The 18,948-nt window shown below is 40.1% G+C and overlaps 1 protein-coding gene across 4 annotated transcripts in view; it reads left to right on the top strand.

The window, feature by feature from the left end:
• Positions 1-1,052: 1,052 nt before the first annotated feature.
• The window catches only part of CYTIP (cytohesin 1 interacting protein), a 67,002-nt gene continuing 49,106 nt past the window's right edge, over positions 1,053-18,948 (top strand). For 2 of the 4 annotated variants that reach the window (XM_070507799.1, XM_070507801.1), the window contains exons 1-3: positions 1,053-1,138; positions 2,042-2,139; positions 2,631-2,732. In XM_070507799.1, coding sequence (XP_070363900.1) covers positions 2,730-2,732 — 3 coding nt within the window. In that variant the 5' untranslated portion in view covers positions 1,053-1,138; positions 2,042-2,139; positions 2,631-2,729. The remainder of the gene's footprint in view (positions 1,139-2,041; positions 2,140-2,630; positions 2,733-18,948) is intronic. The other 2 variants (XM_070507800.1, XM_070507802.1) reach the window with 2 other exon arrangements.

Raw genomic sequence — 18,948 nt, 5'->3', positions numbered from 1 at the left:
AGCAGCCTCTCTGTTCTGTCCCAACTGGGTCAGGTAAGTGACTACCAGAAGAGATGAGAATCCTTACCTTGCATCTTTCAACACAACAGCTTAAATCCCTTTTGATTCATCGAAAAGTCATGCATTTTTTAAAAGCAGCCACCAGCCTCTTTTGTCCAGTTACTTTTAGAGAAACACATTCTCTAAAATATCTAGAGTCCATTGTCTAAGCAGAAGGATTTAGAAATGGCATAAGTCACTTTCTCTAGCCAACCTGCCATTTTGTCACATGAAATAAAAAGGAGATCAGAAAAAGATCCATCGATAGAAGCTCTCTGCTTCACCAAACTTGCTTGCTCATCTGATTAATCATTTTTAAAAATTCAGATTATTTATATAAACTGCTTGGCATGATGTTACCAGTCTTAACTCTCCTTGTCCGCCTATAGTAGTTGCACAAACATTGAGAGAGACAAGATTGCTCACGATAAGCTTTGTTTATGGCATCTTAAAAGAAAGCGCTTTGCATTGATATCCTCTAATTCCTGTCATTGTAAATGAGATTTACAGGTAACAAAAATTTTTTCTTTTGTGTGTTTGCTCAGCACTTAGTACATTATGACACTCTGAAGAATGGAGCACATTCCATTAAGCAATCTGGACAAAAGTAAAGTGTAAATAAGCATAATAAATAGTGTAACCAGGTGCTTAGTGCCCCGACGGGGAAACCAGGAGGGCAGGGACTAGCGTGGGAGCCTGGAGGAGCACGGACCTTGTCTGTCTTGCTTGCTCCTCTCCCTCCATTGCCAGCACATAGTAGGTGCTCAGTGGATGTCTGAGGAAACAATGAATGGACTCCCTTCCCTCTTGACTTACTTGCAGTGGTTATCTTAAAGGCATAATAAAGTAATAATCTCTCCATGACTACTTGGGCTCATGAGTTAGTATTTGCAAATGGCTTTGAACTTCTTGGGAAAAAGAATGGTGTTTTTGTTGGCACCGTATCATGTTTGCAGTGGCACACGATTACTCCTCCTTCTCTTCCTCCAGCTGCCCGTGTTGTGCCCTCCCCCAGCTCCGTGCTGGGCCAGGATCTCCCACAGGGCAGCTGCACTGCTCTCTCTGTCTTCCTCCAGCCACCTCCAGCCCGACCGGAGAGGTAGGGACAGAGCAAATGCCGGAACGGTTTCTTTATGGCCTCTCAAGAGGCACTGGGGAAATGGAATTGGGTGGATCCCAATAACTCTTTGGGTGATTGGTGTCTAGAGGGATGTAGGGTTTTGGCCAGCCAGGGGAGAAGCTATAGGCCAGACAGGCTGATCGGTGAGGACACATCAAACTAGACTCTGAAGGAGGGATAGAGGGTGTCATGGAGACGATTTTATGGCACCTAAGTGCCAAAGCAGCTGGTTTCTAAAGTATGTATGGTTTTGTACACATAATACAAACCCTTAACTAGTAACTGGCAGAAAATGCTATAGTTTTGTCAGAAGGAACTCATAACACAAGCCAGATTTCTTTTATAGGGGTAAAAATTTCAACTATTATGATTACCTTCCCCATAATTTTTTTATATTTGATGATGACAAATAAAGAGTTTTTATCTCACAATAGATAATCATATTCATAAGCTGCAATGTTTTCCAATGTATTTGTTACTATAAAAATTGCCTTAACTTTTAGGAACTTAGTAATTAAATAGTTCAAATGTGATTTGGGGAACAGAATCTGTTTTCTATTAATAATGGCTGTCCTTTATGAACAAATCCAAGAAAAAGAGTTTTTTTCCTTTTGAGTTTATAATATATTAACTTTCAACTGATCACACATGATAAATATCTCAAAGTAACTCAGGGAGAGCCGGTTACATGTGCAGAATAACCAGAATGACTATCAGTGGCAGATCTCGCCTTAAAGGCAGGGACAGGTCCTATTTTCCACAACTCTGAAGTGACTTGTTTTCTAAACCAAATCATGATGTTTTCTCTGCGTGTGGAAAATTTTCCATAACACAAGTGGCTGTACATGTGGCAAATTTGTTCTCTCTGTAAATTGTTTCCAGGGACTGGAAATGAATGCTACGTAGACAAAAACTAACATGGTTTTCTGTTAAAATGATAGACCACATAATGTCTGTTTTGCTGCAAAGGAAAAACTCAGGTAAGACTGGCTTTAGTGAACAGCATGAAGTTAATCAAGTCTTGTGTTTTATTTAAAAAATTGTGGAAGGAAATTTCCTTCCAATTAAATTGCTCTCATCATTAATCTGAAGTCAAAGGCCAAGGGAGTAAAACTTGTAGTTAGATTATAGTAAGTAGCATTTGAAACTGACAGCTTAGCATCCCTCTACAAGCTACATGTGAAACATTTATTTGGGAGGGGCTCCAGATAAGAAATGGTTTCATTCTCCCCTTGATTCATTATAGAGTGAAGAGCTCTGATTTTCTATTTGTACAGGGCTTGAGAATCACATAGGTCTTACTGAATTTTTGTGATTTTTCTCTATTTGTGAGGGATTTGATACTAGACAGTTTGTCCACGTCCTAAAATAAATAGATGGGAGCCCCCTTCAGGAATGACAAGGAGGGAGGCATGAATTCCGGTGAGATCCAGTTTCCTTTTCAGAATGTTAGTGTCCTGTTGCATTGCAGGGGCTGTAAATTCATTTAGAGCTGACTAGACGAAGCCTCATGTGCTCTGGCGTGGAGAACAGGAGGGGTCACTGATTGAGATTTGCCAGCTCAAGTTCTATGGTGAGTCTGAGTTTGAAATGTACAGTTGATTCTCACTACGTGTTATTTTCTTTGATGTGGGGAGAGGAAGAAGCGAACAAGTTTTAGTGAAGTGTTACGTATTAAGAAAAACAAAACATTGAGGGAATTATTGCTGGGAATTCTTTATTCCAGTGTTTAATGAGTAAGTTGGTTGGTTCTTTTGGATTTCTTCCCTAAATATTTTGGACTTCTTGTTGTTATTAAGTCTCTCTTTTTTTGTTGTTGCTACTCTTGTTGCTAGGTCTCTTCTACTTTTTCTTACATCATATGGTCAGTGAATTTGATGGGGGGATGTCTTATATCAAGGCAAATGTTGAGTTTGTGACGTCCAGATGATTTTCGGTACTAGCCAGAAATGTCCAATAAATACAGGAGTGACATTGCAAGGAGAAAGGAGAGAGAAGAGACTTGTCTAGAATGTTGAAGGTTCTTATTAAGAGAAAAGAAAAGAGGGAGCTGGTAAGAAGCCAAATTTAAATAGCTAGGCAGTAGAGCTCAAACATGATGTTCTAATGATGAAGACAGGGTAAGGCAGCTCATGGAAATTTACTGTGTGTGTGTGTAAAAGAGAGAGAGAACTGATTATTTTCTTATCTATATCCACATCAACCCTTCTAAGGACAGGAACCCTGTCCTTAGCTCTGTATCATCTGCAAATAGACAGTTGATAAACACTTATTGATCAAAAAAGGTGGTATTTATTTTTGTAGCTGCTACAAAAAAAGGTCAGTAAACCAGTTGTTGCTTTTATGTGCTTTCAGTGAGATAGGCTTGAATAAAGTAATCAAGCTTAGACAAAGGCAGCTGAAACATGACCAAATAAGTTGCAGCCAAAAGGTGAGCTGTGAGCATATCACAAATTATTCCATCACGGCAGGCACACTTTTGGGTTAGACCACCAGGGGTCAGGGCGTTGTCTCCAGAAAAGCTTTATAAAAGGACACTTTCAGTGTCAAAGACACAGGGTAGTGCATCTCAAACTTTTAAGTATGGAAGGTGTTCACATCCTGGTTCCTGGGTCTCACCTCTAGTGATTCTGATTCAGGAAGCTGGGAGGTGGGACATCCTGGGAATCTTTGTTTTGTAAAAGGTGCAGGTGTTGGAGGACCTCACTTTAGAGAAAAATGTGTGGGCTTTCTCTAGCTTGTTTATCTCATCAGAGGCTTTTTGGTGCAGAACCCAGCAGGAGCCTGGCTCTGAGAGAGACTTGGGCAGGCAGCTTAGATGGAGAGGCAGTGCCCTGGGTTTGAATCCCCTGTGGCTTTGCGCAAAGTGCTTTTTGTCTCTGAGATTCAGGTTCCTCTTTTTTACAAGAAGAGAACTGTAATTTCTACCTCATGGGATTTAAAGAAATAATGCTCACAAGCACTTAGCAGAATGACCGGCACATAGAAAAGCAATTAGTAAATGTTGCCTCTTGCGGTGGGGAGATAAGGGAAGTGTCAGTGATAAGCCCTCTGTGGCGAGGAAAATGACATGTGACAGACAGAACCAAGGCATGACCAACCAAGAGGCTAGTTCTTGGATCTTGGAGGTCCAGGGGCAGTGTCTGAGGATAGATCCTAGACCAGAAGATGAATAAACCCAAGGATGGGAGATACATTTTCTCACCATTACAAATGTTTCCCAAGAGTGATAGTGAGCAACCCAGATGGCACAGTTAATTAGAACTATAATTGATCCCCAAATAGTGTTCAAGTTAACGATTTAATTGATTTTCCTCAGGAAAACCATTATGTGAACTTCTAAAGTGGAACAAAATGAAATGCATCAAATTCAGGGATTTGTTCATATCTGACACCCACCCCACATGGAAGGAGTAATGAATGAAGAGAAAAATGGTCAAAGGGAGGAAGGGAACAGGGACCACATATCAAAAACACTATGATTAAATGAAATCCTTTTCTGTTAAGTCAGTGCGATGTCAGGTCGTACTGAACCGGCTGGCTGGCTCACATGTGGCTGTTGCCTGGTAATCTCCCAAGATGAAGCACGAAGAGTAGAGGAAAAGGAACCGATACGTTACTTAGATGCCTTTCTTAAAAGACAAAGAGAAAATTTAGCGGCACTTAAATGACTGCTGTGACTGAAATAGGCAACAAGTTAATAGATGGGCGACATGAAGGACACGTGGGGTTGAGGTGTGACCAGACTGTCCCCAGGCAAATCTCGTAGCTTACTTTCCTCTCTAAATGCCCTTCTAGACCTGATACACTGTGATATGGCATAGACGGTGGGCCAAATCCTGACACTTTTGTATTTTTCTCACCTGGGAAGCAGTCCCTAAACTAGGGTACCTAAATTATTGTCAAATGCTAGCTATTTTGAGAAATTCTGTTTATCTCAAACTATGAATTTTTCAGTGTATTTTTCCCATAAACCAAAATTTCAACTTAAATATGTTTTTACCAGTGCTGTTACTTCTCTGGAAGTTACTGATGTCTTCTCAGTAAACAATCATGATAATAAGATGATAATGATAAATAAATGATAAAGAAAAAAATTCTAACAGAAGCCACCATTTTTTTGAGCACCTATCATCTGCTAGGTATTACACTTGTCACATTTCATCTTTAATCCTCCCATTAACCCTATTAGAAGGCATTACTGTGGCCATTTTCCACAAGGATTCTGAGAGGTCACTGAGGTAGCCAATAGCAGAGTCAGGATTTGAATCCAGGTTTTTCTAATTCTAAAACCCATGTTTCTACTCCTTTAATGTACCATAAATCTGCTATACCGAATGCCATTCATAGTAAGCCTGTATAATTTGCTCTTTGATTCAGGGTCTCTTAATTATTCTTCAAAATACAATGCAAAGTGTGTATTCAGTGTCCTCCCATCTCACTTTTCACTTGTGACCTCTTGAGTGGAGCACTTTTTCCTAACGGCAATATCATATTATTATGTTTACTTTGAGTAACGAGATTACTGACTAGTCTAAACTTGCCTGGGCATATACATCAAAGTAGCAATTTTTTCTTCCCCTAATATTTAAGCTTTGTCAAATTTTCCTTTTCCTTGGAAAGATACCATCATCTTTTGATCAGTTTTTTTCTATATAAAACAAAGCAAAACACAACTAATTCTGTGTTATAAAAACTCTCAATCAAATTTCAAACTATCCCCTTCGACATCATAGGTTAGAGGGATCTCTGGGATACCATGTCCCTGTTTCTCTTCTATGCTACTCCAGTTTTGGGAGATGTGGGACAGGGAAGAACGAGAAGAAAAGGACAAGTTTCTCCCATTTAATGGTGCAGTTTCAGTGTTTCCTCTGTGTAGGATTTGGACTCTTTCTCGGTTAATGTGGGCTGACAGTCTGAGGCCCTCTGTGTGGTAGACATCCACATGAGAGTTCTCAGAGGGTCCTTGGGTGGCCGACTCACTGCATGGTCATGGACAGGAAGATCTAGCCCCAGTAAGATCTTATCGATGTAACCCCCCAGCCTCCCGATGCTGGGGTCTGCTCGTTCAGCAGCCAGCCCTCCTGCGTGGAACATAACCAGTTAACACAAACCTGGCTACATCCCCCAAGTTCACTGGGCCCACAGACACAAGCTTGTGAGCTACACCTGGGCTGTGCCTTCTCTCTTCTCCATGTCTCTTTTTTTCCCTCAGTTCAAATAGGGACAGAGAGTGAGCTGGCGAGGCCGCTGCATATGCAGGTGTCAAAGCTAGAAATGAAATGCCGGCTTTCCCTGTCTACAGGTGTCTCTCCCGGCTTTGAGAATGGCTCTCTTGGCAGGCCCTGGACTTGGCTCCGTGGTGAGAGGCATGTCCTTGGGGAACAGAGGAAAAACTTGTAACATCACTTCCCTCCACCCTTACCTCGGCCGCCTCGCAGCTTGGATGGTTTTCCGCTTCTCTTCTCCCACTCCAATCTTCCTGTTAGACTCAACTAGAGAGGGAGAGGGCACCGTTTGGGGTGACAGTTGAGAGTAGCAAAGTCTTTTTCCTTTCCCTTAGTAAGCCCTGAAGGAGATGGTGGCTCCAGCTTCTTTAGCCTATATTGGGGCCCTAATGGCCAATTCTGGGGTAGCAGGAAAATTGCACTTAATAGCCTGTTACATTTGTGTATTTTTGGTGGCAAAAATTAATTGATATAAAATTAAAAATTTCTTACCCGTGAAAGACACTGTCAAGAGAATGTAAAGGCAAGCCACAGACTGAGAGAAAATACTTGGAAAAGACACATCTGATAAAAGACTGTTATCCAAAATATATCTAGAACACTTAAAACTCAACAAAAAGAAAACAAAGGACCTAATTAATAAATGTGCAAAAGATCTGAACAGACACCTCATCAAAGAAGATATACAGACGGCAAATAAGCATTTGTATGATGCCCAGTATTATATGATATTAGGGAATTACAAATTAAAACAACAGTGAGATACCACTACACACCTATTAGAATGGTGAAAATCCAAAACACTGACAACACCAAATGCTAGCCGGGATGTGGAGCAACAGGCACTCTCATTCATTGCTGGTGGGAATGCAAAATAGTGGAGGCACCCTAGAAGACAGTTTGGCGGTTTCTTACAAAACTAAAAATACTTTTCCCATACAATATAACCATAGCACTCCTTGATATTTACCCAAATGAGTAAAAAACTTATGTCCATATAAAAATCTGCACATGAATGTTTATAGCAACTTTGTTCATAATTGCCAAGGCTTGGATGCAACCAAGAAGTCCTTCAGCAGGTGAATAAACTGTGATATGTTCAGACAAGGGAATATTATTCAGTACTATAAATAAATGAGCTGTCAAGCCATTAAAAGACATGGAGGAAGCTTAAATGCATATTACTAAGTGAAAGAAGCCAATCTGAAAAAGCTACATATTGTATGATTCCAACTGTATGACATTCTGAAAAAAGTAAAACTATGAGGACGGTAAAAAGATCAGGGGTTACCAGGGGTGAGGGGGAGCGATGAATGAATAGACAGAGCACAGAGGATTTTTAGGGCAGTGAAACCAACTTGTATGATATTACAATGGTGGATACATGTCATTATACATTTGTCCAAACCCATGGAATGGACAATACCAGGAATGAACCCTAATGTAAACTATGAACTTTGAGTGATAATGATGTGTCATTGTAGCTTCATCAAATGTACCAAATTCCCTGGTGTGGGATGTTGATGGTGGGGGAGGCTGTGCATGTGTGGGACATGGGGTATGTGAGAACTGTACTTTCTGTTCCATTTTGCTGTGAACCTAAAACTGCTCTAAAAAGTAAAGTCACTTAAAAATTAATTTATATTAAATATATTATTATAAAGAGTCATAGGTAGCCAAAGTGAGAAATCTGTTTTCTAAATGGACAACCGATTTCTTCTTCACTTTTGTGCGAGATCAAGTAATATTTTCTTATAAGACTCCATCTCTTGGATGGAGAATGTCTGGCAGATGATAGACACGGTTCAGTCTTCTCCCTCCTCTCTGTATTGTATTCTCGTAGACACTGATCCTGAGATGACTAGGCAGCAGCCCAGGTGGGTGAGTGCAGACACCTCTTCCTGGAAGCCTTCTCCTTGATAGTCCAGCTACCTCAAGGCTACAGAGAACCCCGCTCCAGTTACTGCATGATGTAACTCTACAGTGACTCATTATTACCCAGAAAAACGGCAGTCCCCAAAAGCTGGGATTCTGTTTTCTTAGAACATGCTTTTCTGTGTTACAACTTTAGCTGGTCTTTAAACCAGGTATAAGAAGCAGAGAGAGACAAAATTGAAGATGGCAAATTAGATATGGTATAGCTCTGAGAAATTTAGCCATATGGGCAAAACTGACATTTGCCTATTATGTTAATTCTTTCACATTTAGCTGAAGACACCCATTCTGTGCCTTGGTCTCTCAGACTACCTTCTATCAAAATAAGAGGTTTTGCACAAGTAATGAAGAGTTAATATTTGGAAATTTCCTGGCTAGGTGTTAAGAGCATGTATTTCCAGGTGGTGAGGTTATAAGTGATTTAAAATTATATTTATATATTTTCTGACTTATTTTCTTATAATGGACATGCACTTTTTTATCATAAAAATAATCTTTTTTTATTTGAAAATTTGAGGTTACCTGAAAGAAAAACAGATAAAGTAGCCCTGAAAATGTTGAAAGATGAGAGTTACAAGAAGAATTTGTCCTACAAACATAGAATAATGACAACAACAGTAAGAGCCAACAGTTCTGTGGCACTCTTTATATGCCAAGCACTGTTCTAAGCTCTTTATTTTACAGACTAATTTAATCTTCATAACAACCTCATGAGAGAAGTAAGATTGGTATGCCCGTTTTATGGATAAGGAAACTAAGTCACAGAGAAGTCATAGGTAGTCCATCATTAGATAGCTAGTAAAGGGTAGAGTTGAAATCTGAGAACATCTGTTGCCAATCTTCTTCTTTTTCTTCTTCTTCTTCTTCTCCCCAAAGACCCCCAGTATATAGTTGTATATTCTAGTTGTAAGTCCTTCTGGTTGTACTTTGTGGGACTCTGCCTCAGAATGGCCTGATGAGCGGTGCCATGTCTGCACTCAGGATCCAAACCAGCAAAACCCTGGGCCGCTGAAGTGGAGCACACGAACTTAACCACTCGGCCACGGGGCCAACCCCAAGAGTAGGATTCTTGATGACTTTACTGGGCTACACAAAGCACAGTAGTAAGAGCAACATAGCACTAGCTAAAGATCAGAGCTATTAATGTAATAAAAATAAATAAGATGGAAATGGAATAAGGAAAAGCTTAATAGGATAAATGAAGCACCATAAATCAGTACGACAAGGGATGGATAATTTTATATTGCCATTTGGGAAAATTGTTTATTTAGATTTTTTAAAATTCAGTTTAGCACCACCCTCCCCATAAAAATAACTACCCACTTTATTCCAAATAGATTAAATATAAACAGTTAAACCAAAATAAATTGGAAGAAATATAGATGAATATTTATTTGATCTCTGAGTGGAAAGGATTTCCTGGTCTTAAAAGCAGTTAAGGAAATCACAGAGGAAAAGACCGATGGATAAAATAAAAATTTTCTGTGTGCATAAACAAAATGAAAAGATAAACAACAACCAACTCATTTAAGAAACTCTGATTTTTATCATACATACCTGTAAGAAAATCACAAAAGAGGAAACAGAAATGGTTAACAAAATATGAAAAATACTCTCTTTCTTGTAATGCAAGAAAGGCAAATTTTCAAAAATTCAAGTTGAAATCAAAATTAGGTAGCAGTTTTCACAGAGCACATCCTAGCAAACATTTTAAACTGGTGATAATCAAGGTCGTCAAAAGTTCTGCAGGGTGGATGGAGGATTTCATGGGCAACATTTCTTCTAGTAGTTTAGCAGTATCCATCAAGAACCTTAAAAACAGCCATAGTTTTCAAACCCATATTTTATCATATAAGACTTATCCTAATAAGACAAAGATTTATGTTCAAATTTCCATCACATCATTATTTCTAATAGTGAAATATTATGAGCAACTTAATATTTAATAAAATTGGATTAGTTGGTAATAACCAGCAAATATGGTACAGCTATATGCTGTGAGTAGTTCTCAGCGGGGAAAGAACGTGGTTATTAGGTAGTGCTTTAAGTGTGACAAGAGAGGATACATTGTTATTTATCCTTAATTGTCTCATCTAGCTAAAATTAATAATAAAAAAGTACTAAGAGGGTCATGACCAATGTTCATGATAGTTATTGGTGGTGGAGGGGATTTCTATATTTTAGAAACTGCCTAAATAAACAGAGATGATCATGGAGAAAACCATTTTAAATAAGAAAAAAGAAAGAAATACAGGCAGCAATAAAGAGACAGAAAAAAGGACAGATCATTGAAAACGGTGACAGGCATGTGGATGTGGTTTCAAATCTGAGATGATGGCAGAGCTGGGATGAAGCTTAGAATATTGAAACAATTAATATTCTTGTCTAGCTTCGTCAAAGCATTGGAATCAACAGAACAATTGCAGAAACAGCCCTGTGCTTCACTCTCTACCATTGGGAAGAGCAACCAACCCATCCCTTGGGATACATTGATAAAAGCCAGTGTTTTTGTAAAACAAACTAGTTCTCTGCCCAAACTCACATTTTTACAGATGTCATGGAGATTTTCAACGTTACCTCTAAAATGTCTGGTTAAGATGTTTTCAAAGAATGTGTCTTAGAATTTAGTCTCTAGCATTTTCTTTTTAAGTTCATGAACTTTCCAATTCATGCTATATTATAAATTTTGTGGAATGGGAGAAACAGCAACAAACGTAGATAAAATTTATCTCTTATTTGTTGCTTTTATTTTTCTATAACCTAAATATACAGAGGTTTCCAACCTTTGCTACCCTCATTTCAGTTGGATTTTTGCAAATGTCTCAGAGGAGTTTGAAGGTCTAATTATTTTCTTCAAACACTTTTCTCCTGTGGGGACTTGGATTTATTTATCTCTTGCCTTTAGGCTCTGCTCCATGGTCAGGAGAATTTATTTCCCTGTGTTTCTGGTTCTCACTTGGATCTCTTGGTTTTAACCAAACTTTTCCAGAGTTGGGCTCTTAAATTATCGTTCTCAGCCAACTGATCCCTGGTCCACACACTCAAGTTTATACTTTCAGTTTCTGGTCCTCAGATTCCTCTGGGACCTCTTCCTGTCCTCCCATGCACTAGCCTGCCTACCGCCACATAGTCCCATATTCCAACAGTGAGCCACCACTTAGGTAAGCACGGGAGAAAAGAATCTTGTTTTCTTTCATTCATTTTTAGGCGGTATCGCTGTATTTTGGGTTAAAACATGAAGATAATTACTTATGTCTAATAAACTTGAACAGAAATGAAGTGTAGTTAAAGCTGTATTTTCCATCGAGTCGTCATTGAATGGTTTGATATAGAGAGGAGCATTTTCCTTCCCCTCAGTCTCGGTGAAATTCCGTGGGGGTTCTCCATCAGCCCAGGATATGAGACTACGGTCACTGGATCTCCAAAGTGTGATGTCACCGAGTCCCAGGGCATTAATCATTGTGGCATACGTATTGTTCTGCTGCTTTGCTCTGCTGAGCCAAGGAGATGATGCATATGAATTCACACTCCTCCACTCTCACCATCTTTCAGCTCCCATCTCCATTTTTCTCTCGGAAGGCGGTTTTGGCTGCCACATATACTGCACCCCAAGTGCTAAATTTTCAAATGCAAGTGGTGTTGTGCCTATTTACAGGAACATCTCATCACTTGGGTCAGTTCATCCTTCAGTGGGTACATACCTACTGGTAGTACAGCTATGATTTTGTCTGCTATTTTGTAAATAAAAAAGTCACAACCAGAATTGTAAAATGCTAATTTAAAATTGAAATGTCTATCGGTAGGCTCAAATGCCTGTGGAGGCACTAAATCTCTTGAGAAGCGTGGAGCTCTATCAGCCTGGGATTTTATTCTATGTCACATAAGCCACTCTGTTGCCTCTTGGAATCCTTGTTGCTATTAGCTTCTGATGTAAACCCTGTCACCATTGCTTCTACCTCTCGCCTTCAATCACTCATTTAGCAAATAGAGAGAGAGCACTAACCATTGCCAGGCACTCTGCTAGGTGCTAGGTTTACAAGTGAAAAAGAGGAAAGAGACCCTGCCCAGAGGGAGTTTACAATCTCTTAGAAAATACGGAAAAGAGAGAGCCAATTCCAATATGGTGTGGTAAGAAAAATCCCCCACGCTGGGGTACAACATAGTACACAAAAGCGACACTCAGACTGGCCTTTGGAAAGGGCGATCAGGGACAGTTTTCTGGAGGAGCAATCTAGAACCTGAAAGAGAGAGGCTTAAAGCTGTGTGGGTCTGATGTGTCCCACCTCCGTGGGAGGCACTGCGTGACGAATGCAACACGAGCACACTCTGGGATTCTAGAAGCACCAGGATGACAGAGCGGTAAATCATCCAAACCAAGCTTGACCAGGCTCTGGCAAGCAATGGGGAAATGAAAATCATTACTCTCTGTTTGGTTTGGTTTGTTAAAATTTTGGGGCACTTTTTCAGTATTACTTAATACATGTGAAAAAGAAAAACATATAAACAATGATTTCTTTTCGTGAACCAAAATCCTGAATGTGCTTTGCTGGATCCAGACGTTCTTCTGGTGTCTGACTGCAGTCTGACTCTCCTGGAGGTTGATCGGAGGCCCACAGAGTGACCTCTTAGAATGGACCCCCCTTGTGAATGGCCTCATTAGACATCATCTGCGTGGACGAGGCTGAAGTGATGCTGCCATTTCTCCAGGATGCCGACTGTCGATTCTTCTTTGTTCTGCTCAGAAGCAGACTTCACTAACTCAAATTTCTTAACCCTTAGTATCCTAATGCTCGCCACGACAGCTCTTTAACACGGCAGCCTGTAATGTCCCGGGTCCCAACTTTTACTTCTCCCTTCTTGTCGTTCTTCTAATAGCATTCCAAATATCTTCATTAATGGTATTAACTCTACTCCTCCCCCTCCTTCTTCTACTCCTCCTCCTGCTACTATTACCACTGCTTCTATTACTACTACTACTTCTACTATGACTACTACTATCACTATTTCTATTACTGCTTCTTCTACTACTATGACTACTACTTCTTCTATTACTACTTCTATGATTTTTACGACTTCTCCTACTACTTCCCTTATGACTACCATGCTTCTTCTACTACTACTATTTGTTCTACTACTACTACTTCTGTGATTATTACAGCTCCTCCTCCCCCTACTTCTACTACCACCACTTCTACTCTTCCTCTTCGTCCTCTTACCATTACTGCTAAGGCTTTCTTTGTGTGTGTGTGACTGTGTTCTAGGTCCTGTCCTAGGCATTTTTTCATATCTTCAGAACAACCCGGCAAAAACAAATATATTATCTTCATTTTTCAGGTGAGGTTACTGAGGCTCAGAGAGTTTGTGAAACTTTGGTTCATCGAATATTATTTTCAGCTATGAAACACATTAAAACATTAATATACAATATTTAACATCAAATTACTGTTGAGCTCTGTTTGCAGTTCTCTTGATTGAGAAGGCCGTGTGTCCCCACCATGCTTCCTGGTGTGGGACACACTGGCAGCAATGTGACTGGAACAGCCTGGTGGTTTTGAAATTTATTGCAAGTTTGAAGGTGTATTAGTGTCAGGCTGCCATAAAAAACACCATAAACTGGGTGGCTCAAACAACAAACATTTAATTCTCACAGTTCTAGAGACTGGGAAGTCCAAGATCATGGTGCAAGCATGGTCAGGTTCTGCTTCCTACTTGCTGTGTCCTCACATGGTGGAGAGAGGAGAGAGACAGGCAGCCTCTTGTCTTGTCTTTTCTTTTTTTTTTTAAAGATTGGCACCTGAGCTGACAATTTTTTTTTTTTTTTTTTTTCTTCTTCTTCTCCCCAAAGCCCCTTAGTCCACAGTTGTATATTCTAGTTGTGAGTGCCTCTGGTTGTGCTATGTGGGGCACTGCCTCAGCATGGCCTGATGAACGGTGCCATGTCCGCGCCCAGGATCCGAACCAGTGAAACCCTGGGCTGCCGAAGCAGAGCGCATGAACTTAACCACTCGGCCATGGGGCCACCCCTCAGTCTTGTCTTTGCTTATAAGGGAACTAATCCCATCATTAGGGCTCCATCCTTATGACCTAATTAGTTTACTCATCTCCAAATACCATCACATTGGGTATTAGGGTTTCAATATATGAATTCTGGGGGGACAAAAACATGCAGTCCCTAACACAAGGCAAGCAAAGGGTCTTCTTGAGGGCAAGCAGGCTCCACTGGAGGAGAAACACAGTCTGTCAGACTCAAGAGTCAGCGATCAGTGAGGAGGCCCGAATACTTCATTCTGAGGCAGAGTGTCACTAGGCATTAGTTTTCTGTTTTATTTTGTTTAGTTTTTGTTGTATCACCTGCTGAGTTTTGGTAGTTATGGGCTTAGCGCTGTTAATTTTTGGCCAAAAAGTGTCCTGAAGCACTGTAGTTGAAATTACCCCTGTTGGGGACAGGAAGAAAGGTGCTTGGATTATCACATCAATGTTATTAACATCAGCAATTCCCATGTAACTCTGCAAATATGGTGATGCTCTGGCATGCTCTAAAAATTTTATTATAAAACAATCTTTTTTATGAAAAAAATTTTTACTTATTAAAAGAATACATAAAATAGAACAGATTAGAAACAAATTTAAGTTTACTCTTTACGCTAGCTGGGTAAGGGGCTCTGTATGTGTATGCGCTTTGGTAGATGGATAAAAGTGTAGAAATTCCTTGCCTAGAGGGGGTGAACTTAGAGGAGGAGTCAGATTGGTTCTGATTAGGTCATTGAAGAGGCACTTTCAGTGGTGGAGAAGGAAGTACGGCCTGGGAGGCTAAGATTAGAAGTTGTGTTTAGCTACAGGCCATGGCTTAGCGGGGCTCTGTTTCTTATTTTGAAGTACTGTCAACCTCAGTAGACTTCTTTTTTTCCCCTCCAGCTTTATTGAGGTATAATTGACAAACAAAATTGTAAGATATTTAAAGTGTACAACCTGATGATTTCTGTATACATTGTGAAAAGATTCCCTCCATTGAGTTAGTTAACACATCTGTCACCCTACATAGTTACCTTTTGTGTGTGTGTGTGTGTGTGTGAGAGAGAGAATGTTTAAATTCTACTCTCCTGGCAGATTTCAATTATACAATACAGTGCTATCAACTATAGTCACACGTTATTCGTTTGATCCTCAGACCTTATTCATCCAATACTGAGTAGCCTTTTTATTGACGCAGCCTTTGTGCTAAAGGCTTGTGATAAAAGGGTTCTTAGAAGATATCAAAAAGAATCACCGGCTCATTGTTGTCTAACATGGCCTTCCATGTCCTTTTCCAGAATGTTGCCATAGGCAGAGACGATGAAAAGGAGGGGAAGGGGTCAGGAACAGGGCTGGGGCTTATGGCGGCCCTCCCACAGGTCCCGTGTACAATGTTTTTTGCTGGTGGCTTGAACCTGTTTTCAGAAGTCCCAGCTGAGTATTGTCACAAAATCTTCGTAGGTAATTTTTTCCCCTTCAAGAACTTCCTATAGAGCTAATTAGGGATGCCTCATGATCCTATACAGTTCTACCCAGTGTATCAGTGAGGATTTCAAGTACGCAATTTGTACAGTCCACTCTCAATATTCATTGCAATTCACATATGCATTTGTTCATATTCGCTAGACAGTGATGAAATCAGTGAGATTTTGTTTTATTCAGTCAATCTCTTAGTTTATTTGATCTCATCCCTGTTCAGACCAAAAGGGATTTAAAGTGGCTAAATTTTAGTAAAATTCAAAAAGTTGGCTTTTGATCATATTTAGCATGATTTCTCTTTTCTTTGGAAAGTTTTTACTTTTTTCTTGTTTAATTCATTGAGGGTATCTAGAGTTCTCTTGCAGCTAAAAGGCTGGTCCTCATCTCTAAATTAAAGCAAGTAAAACAGAGATACGAAATTTTTCCTCAAATGCCAGAAATTTGGATAAGGTGAAAAACCTGTTCATAAGAAAAACATCAAGTCCAATCACCTTTAAGGAGCTGAAATAATATTTCATCTGTTTCTAAGATACTTGGGTAAGTTAAACAAAACAGGAAACAACAGAAGTTCCTGAGTCAGAGAGGAACTGCTCGTTACTCATTTGACTTTGCAAGCAGAATGATGATGCCGTTACTCTGAAATCTACAAAACTTAAGATAACTTGTCAATTATGAAAACACTATGGTTATACTTTCGCATCATGTAATCTCCTGGGCAACTTCACCTTCTCCATTTCCTTTAGACCATTCCAACCTTCCATACCTCTAGAACTAGATTTTGTTTTCACAAACTTTTTAGAACATAGGACACTTTGGGGAGGAAGATAACTTGCCCCACTCCATCTTTTGGATGGCTTATCCCATCCTGTATTACTTGAATGGGAAACTATGAGAATACTTGGATAGATCGATGTTACTTTGACATAACTGAGACAATGCCCACTTTCTCAAAATACAGGAAGAAGCTACACATTAGATGTGAAAGTATTGTCATCACTAATCTCCTTGTCCTGCTATGGATGGCAGTCATCTGCAAGACGCAGACAACTTGTCACACCCAATGAAAACTGCCATGAAGGGGAAGCAGAATGGGGAAGTGGGATGGAAGATTTTAATTTAGTGGTCTTTTAACAGTTTGGAAAATGTAAGTCAATGTGGCATTTACAGAAGTTCTCACACTGTTATTCAAGTAGTCATATACCCTCACTTGTGATTGCATCAAAGAATTCTAGTTCCTTTTTATTCCTTAAGGAGGAGAGAGAATGTCTTTCTTCCTAAAGCAGCAGTCTGATTCTGCCACTTGGGACCCTGTGTCCACATCATGCCAGTGATCAATAGCTCAGGATTTCTTAGGTATTTTTATTAATATTTATTGAGTACTTAGCATTGTGTCAGATACTTCTACAGCACTTTAATCTTCGCAAAAACCCTACGAGGTTGGTACTATTTTTTTTATTTTTTTAAAGATTGGCACCTGAGCTAACAACTGTTGCCAATCTTTTATTATTATTATTATTATTCTCCCCAAAGCCCCCCAGCACATAGTTGTAGATTCTAGTTGTGAATGCCTCTGGTTGTGCTATGTGGGACGCCGCCTCAGCATGGCCTGATGAGTGGTCCCATGTTCACGCCCAGGATCCAAACTGGCGAAACGGGGGCCACTGAAGCGGAGCGTGCGGACTTAACCACCCAGCCACGGGGCCAACCCCAAGTACTATTTTTATATAGATGTGAAAACTGAGGCACAGAGAGAAAATGCAGCTATTCCCAGTAGCTTGGTGGCAGACTGTCCTCATGGGGTACCTCCTGCCCTTGTTTAGCTCTTTCTCTCAATTTGTTTTTTCATTATTTTAGAAATTGAAACTGCTTTTGAAGTTACAGAAGTAAGTACATGTATAAGGTAAGGATTAAAACACAAAGAGATAGCAAACAAAAGTCCAAAAAGTAGTCCAAGGACTACTCCACAGAGGTAACTATTATTAATTTTTTAATGTATTTAGAAATTGTCTATGCGTACACCAGGTTAGACACTCACACGCGTACATACTCGTTTTAGTTTGTGGGTCTCTTAAGGTGCTTGTGTTATACCTCGACATATCACAGTCACTTGTGAACATGCTTAATTTTCTAAATTGATTGTAAGCTCTCTGAGGTCATGCTATGTATGCTGTTCTGCTTATCTATTGTTAAGTAACAAATGATCCAAGACTCAGTGGCTGAAACTAATGACAACATTTATTTTGCTCACAGATCTGCAATTTGGATAGGGCCCAACAGGAACATTCATTTTTGTTCCACTCCGCATCAGCTGGGTTCAGAGGCTGGGGTCTGGAATCATCTAAAGCCTCAATCATTCTCATGTGTGGTGTTTGATGCTGGCTCTCAGCTGGGACCTTGGGCGAGATGGTGGCTGGAACACCTACACATGGTCCTTCCATGTAGTTGCTTGGCTTCCTCAGAGCATGGTGGATGGATTCCAAGCATCCCAAGAGAACTGGGAAGAAGCTGTACTTGCTTTTATAACTTACCCTTTCATGTTACATAGAATTATTTCTGTAGTAGCCACAGGCTTACTCAGACTCAAGGGGAGAGAATGTACATCTTGCCTCTCAAAAATCATATTGTAAGGAGAGTGTGTGGTATGGGCTATATCAATGAGGCCATCTTTGGAAAATACATTTTGCCACAAGTACGTTTTCTTCTTAGGCTTATCCTTCTACTGTCCAGACCTTTATCACTTAGCTTTGTATACAGTAGATACTCAACTAGTGTCCAGGAAATTGAATTGTTGAATCAGAGTTGGGAGGAGGCAGCTGTTGGTGCTGAGCTGGGCTAACAAGAGAGGGGAGGTGGTAGCCCATGCTTGTGAAGATGCTACCCATTATCTCAAAAGTGAGACCCAGGGTATAAAATCTCACCAGGGACAATTGCTAGGAGTTGCTAGAAAAGGTACTTATAAAATGACTCCCTTGGGGTAACTAGCAGATGCCTTTGAGCTGTCTTCTTTGTCCAGGAGGTTTCTGAGAAGTGCCATTTTGATTGCGAAAAGGAAATGAGCTAGTGCTATGCTGAGTTTCATGCGAGCAGGTGCAATGAAACTGTGCATCCTCTAGGAATCACAGTCAGTGTGTAAAG

Source organism: Equus asinus, chromosome 4 (genome assembly GCF_041296235.1).
Source record: "Equus asinus isolate D_3611 breed Donkey chromosome 4, EquAss-T2T_v2, whole genome shotgun sequence".
NCBI lineage: Eukaryota > Metazoa > Chordata > Mammalia > Perissodactyla > Equidae > Equus > Equus asinus.
This window is presented reverse-complemented; position numbering and strand designations above follow the sequence as displayed.